This window comes from Prionailurus bengalensis, chromosome D4, assembly GCF_016509475.1.
Source record: "Prionailurus bengalensis isolate Pbe53 chromosome D4, Fcat_Pben_1.1_paternal_pri, whole genome shotgun sequence".
Taxonomy (NCBI): domain Eukaryota; kingdom Metazoa; phylum Chordata; class Mammalia; order Carnivora; family Felidae; genus Prionailurus; species Prionailurus bengalensis.
Window position 1 is genome coordinate 73249911 of NC_057359.1, and position 2923 is coordinate 73252833.

Genomic DNA, 2923 nt, shown 5'->3' on the forward strand with positions numbered 1-2923 from the left:
GCCAGTTTTAATGGTAAGTGGACAAGGGTAGTAGCCAAAGCCTGGGAAAGACAGTAGATGTAGGCACAGCCACCTTAGGGATGATGGTCTTGGTCATCTCTCCAGGTAAGTTACACAGATCAGCGGGGGCTGAGGGGAATATGTAATGGGAGGTGGAGAGGGGATGATGAGTATCATTTATACCCTCAATTTAGCTGTGGCAGTGTGTGTGGGGGGGAGGGAGGTCTATAGTTTTTCTCACTAGCCCTTGTTTTGTAAGTTTCCCAGCAAACCAAGCCAACCAGAATTATGGAGAAGTCATTCCCACATGCATCTGAGAGGCAAAGCATGAGCTTCAGTGGATATTGTAGAATTTACTCAGATCCCTTCTTCAGGGCAAATGCATCTAATATTGGCTGCTGGCAATATTGCCGGCCCATAGCTGTATTTCTCCCTAGTAATTACATAATCACACTTGGCACAATGAACCATTTTGCCCGAATTTCCATGTCATTCCCAGGAAGCACAGCTCCAGAGCTATGGTGTCCGTTGCAATCCTACTGCAATCTCTCTGCTTCTGCCCAATCCTGCCTTCCTGATTTCCTCACAGGGGTACCTCCAAGAACACTCCTTGACGGACCTTCTACATACTCTGTTTCAGAGTCTGTCCTGAGGGAACCCAGTATAAAACAGTGTCTGTTTCCATGAATGAACGGTCTGCAGGGATAATCATTGATTGGTTGAACCCAGCAGTTCTTTATCAAATGAAGAAAAAACACTTTAATTGTTTACACAGGGTTCTTTTCACTCAGAGAACTGTCTGTTGTTTAGGCAAATGTCTTGATAAACTGATTAATAGAGAATGGGACTCAAGAGCAAGAACGATGGTGAGTGGGAGAGAGGCGGAGGTGGGTAGCCGAGAGCGACGGAGTTGGAGAAGCCGGAGGCAGCCTGGGCTGAGCAGACCCGACGCAGGCAACGGCCCAAGGTCTCCAGCAACCAACATACAACATCTTACTTGGAACAGCGGGGCTTGGCCTCTCCTATGGCAGGATCTGGGGTCAAAAGATCAAGAGACGGTGAATTACAGACCACTGTAAACATCCAGGGTTGTATCACAGAAGGAGACCTGCTTTTTGCTCAGAAGTGTAAAGAGCTCCAAGGTTTCATCCGCCCTCTCACAGACCTACTGAATGGGCTGAAGATGGGTCGATTTGAGAGAGGATTGAGCAGTTTCCAGCAGAGCGTGGCAATGGACAGGATCCAGCGTATTGTAGGTGTTTTGCAAAAGCCCCAGATGGGGGAGCGTTACCTAGGAACCTTGCTACAGGTGGAAGGGATGTTAAAGACTTGGTTTCCTCGTATAGCTGCTCAGAAGTCATCCTTGGGCAGTAGCAGGCACAAACTGACCAAGCATTTTCCAAGCCACCACAGCCATCCAGCTGCTTCCTCTCCTGCACCTCCCACGGAAAAGATGGACCAGACACAGCTAGGACATCTAGTGTTGAAATCGAAGCAGCCTTGGCACCTCACAGAATGGCCAGCCATGCACCTCACTTGGACCCACACCACTCCAATTTGCAACCCACCCCTCAGTTCCCCAGGTACCATTTCCCTGAGCCACGGTCCTTTAGGCACTGGAGCCAGCATCGGTATCATCCTTTTTGTCCAGCATGGAGTACAGCCCTTCACCCACTCTGCCCCAACCACTTCAGTTCTACCTGCTACAGCATCGCCTGTCATCCCCAGTGCTCCTAAGAAACTCTCTGGAGAGGGACCTCCTTGCCACAGTTTGCCAGTAACTCTGCCATCAGACTGGAGCTGTACCCTGTCCCACCCTGGTCTACCCACCATGGCCAGAGAGATGACTGGGAGACATCTAGAGCAGATGAGAAGCCATCCTTCAGTTGCCCCTGATGTCCATTCTCTCAACCCCTAACCCAGGACTCGCGACTGTGGTTTCTAATTTGTGTAAATATGTGTCTCTCTCATATATATTTTTTACTTTTAACGTGTGCATTTGTGTTGAGGGAAGAGCAATCCTTTTGATTAAAGAAATTTTATACCTAAAAAAAAAAAAAAAAAAAAAAAAAAAAAAGAGCAAGAACGATGGTGACAAAGTAGGATGATTAAATGACTCTGCTACAATGATGAAACATGTTGGGATAGGTTGGAGAAGAAAGGATGGAGAGAGATGGTACGATTAGATGGGGTGTTTTGTGTGGGGATTTAAAGTATATATAGTTTTTAAAGTTTATTTATTTATTTTGAGAAAGATAAAGAGTGGGCATGAGCAGGGGAGGGGCAGAGAGCGAGGGAGAGAGAATCCCAAGCAGGCTCCATGCCATCAGCATGGAGCCTGATGCAGGGCTTGATCCCACGAATCATGAGATCATGACCTGAGCCAAAATCAAGAGTCAGATGCTTAACTGACTGAGCCACCCAGGTGGATATTTTTGAGAATGGTGATATCTCAAGTTCAATATGAGGTTGCTTCCACTACTGAACTTGCGCCAAATTTTTGAGAAAATATAAAACACTTAAAATTGTGAACATGGGAGTTCTGTGAAAATTGTAGAAGAGGCTGAGCAGAGAAAAGCAGCCCACAACGAGGCTGGAAGCCAGGAAAACCTGAGGACCCCCTGGGAACTTATAGGGAATATTGAGAAAGCTTTGGGCTTCTATAGACTGTTGGGGGGGGGTGGTGCAAGCCAGTGTTCTCTAGAAATTAAAGGGCTAGGAGGCACCACCTCACACATGGATTACATTAATGAAGAACTGACCCACTGAAGTTTGAAAGTGGAAGATGACTTTAAATTTCTAGAGTTGAAGTGAGAATTCTTCAAAGGACAGTATGGGAATCTGAAGTAAAATTTTGCATTACCTGAGGAGATCTGATCAAAATTTTATCCCTCAATTGGAAACCCGAAAGTTGAAAGCAGTG

The 2923-nt window shown here is 46.5% G+C and overlaps 1 protein-coding gene across 2 annotated transcripts; it reads left to right on the forward strand.

Moving 5' to 3' along the window:
• The first annotated feature begins 889 nt into the window (after positions 1 to 889).
• On the forward strand, positions 890 to 1990 carry LOC122474538 (circadian-associated transcriptional repressor-like). 2 transcript variants are annotated; one of them, XM_043565463.1, is made up of 2 exons: positions 890 to 954; positions 1127 to 1990. In XM_043565463.1, exon 2 carries the CDS (start codon positions 1184 to 1186, stop codon positions 1916 to 1918), a length of 735 nt encoding a protein of 244 aa, XP_043421398.1. In that variant the 5' UTR covers positions 890 to 954; positions 1127 to 1183; the 3' UTR covers positions 1919 to 1990. The 2 variants fall into 2 exon arrangements, with proteins under 2 accessions (XP_043421398.1, XP_043421399.1); XM_043565464.1 differs by having other exon boundaries at positions 921 to 1990.
• Positions 1991 to 2923: the final 933 nt, after the last annotated feature.

Excerpts from the sequence above, each read along its gene's own strand:
- LOC122474538 (XM_043565464.1), top strand. The coding sequence starts at position 1,025 with ATGGCAGGATCTGGGGTCAAAAGATCAAGAGACGGTGAATTACAGACC.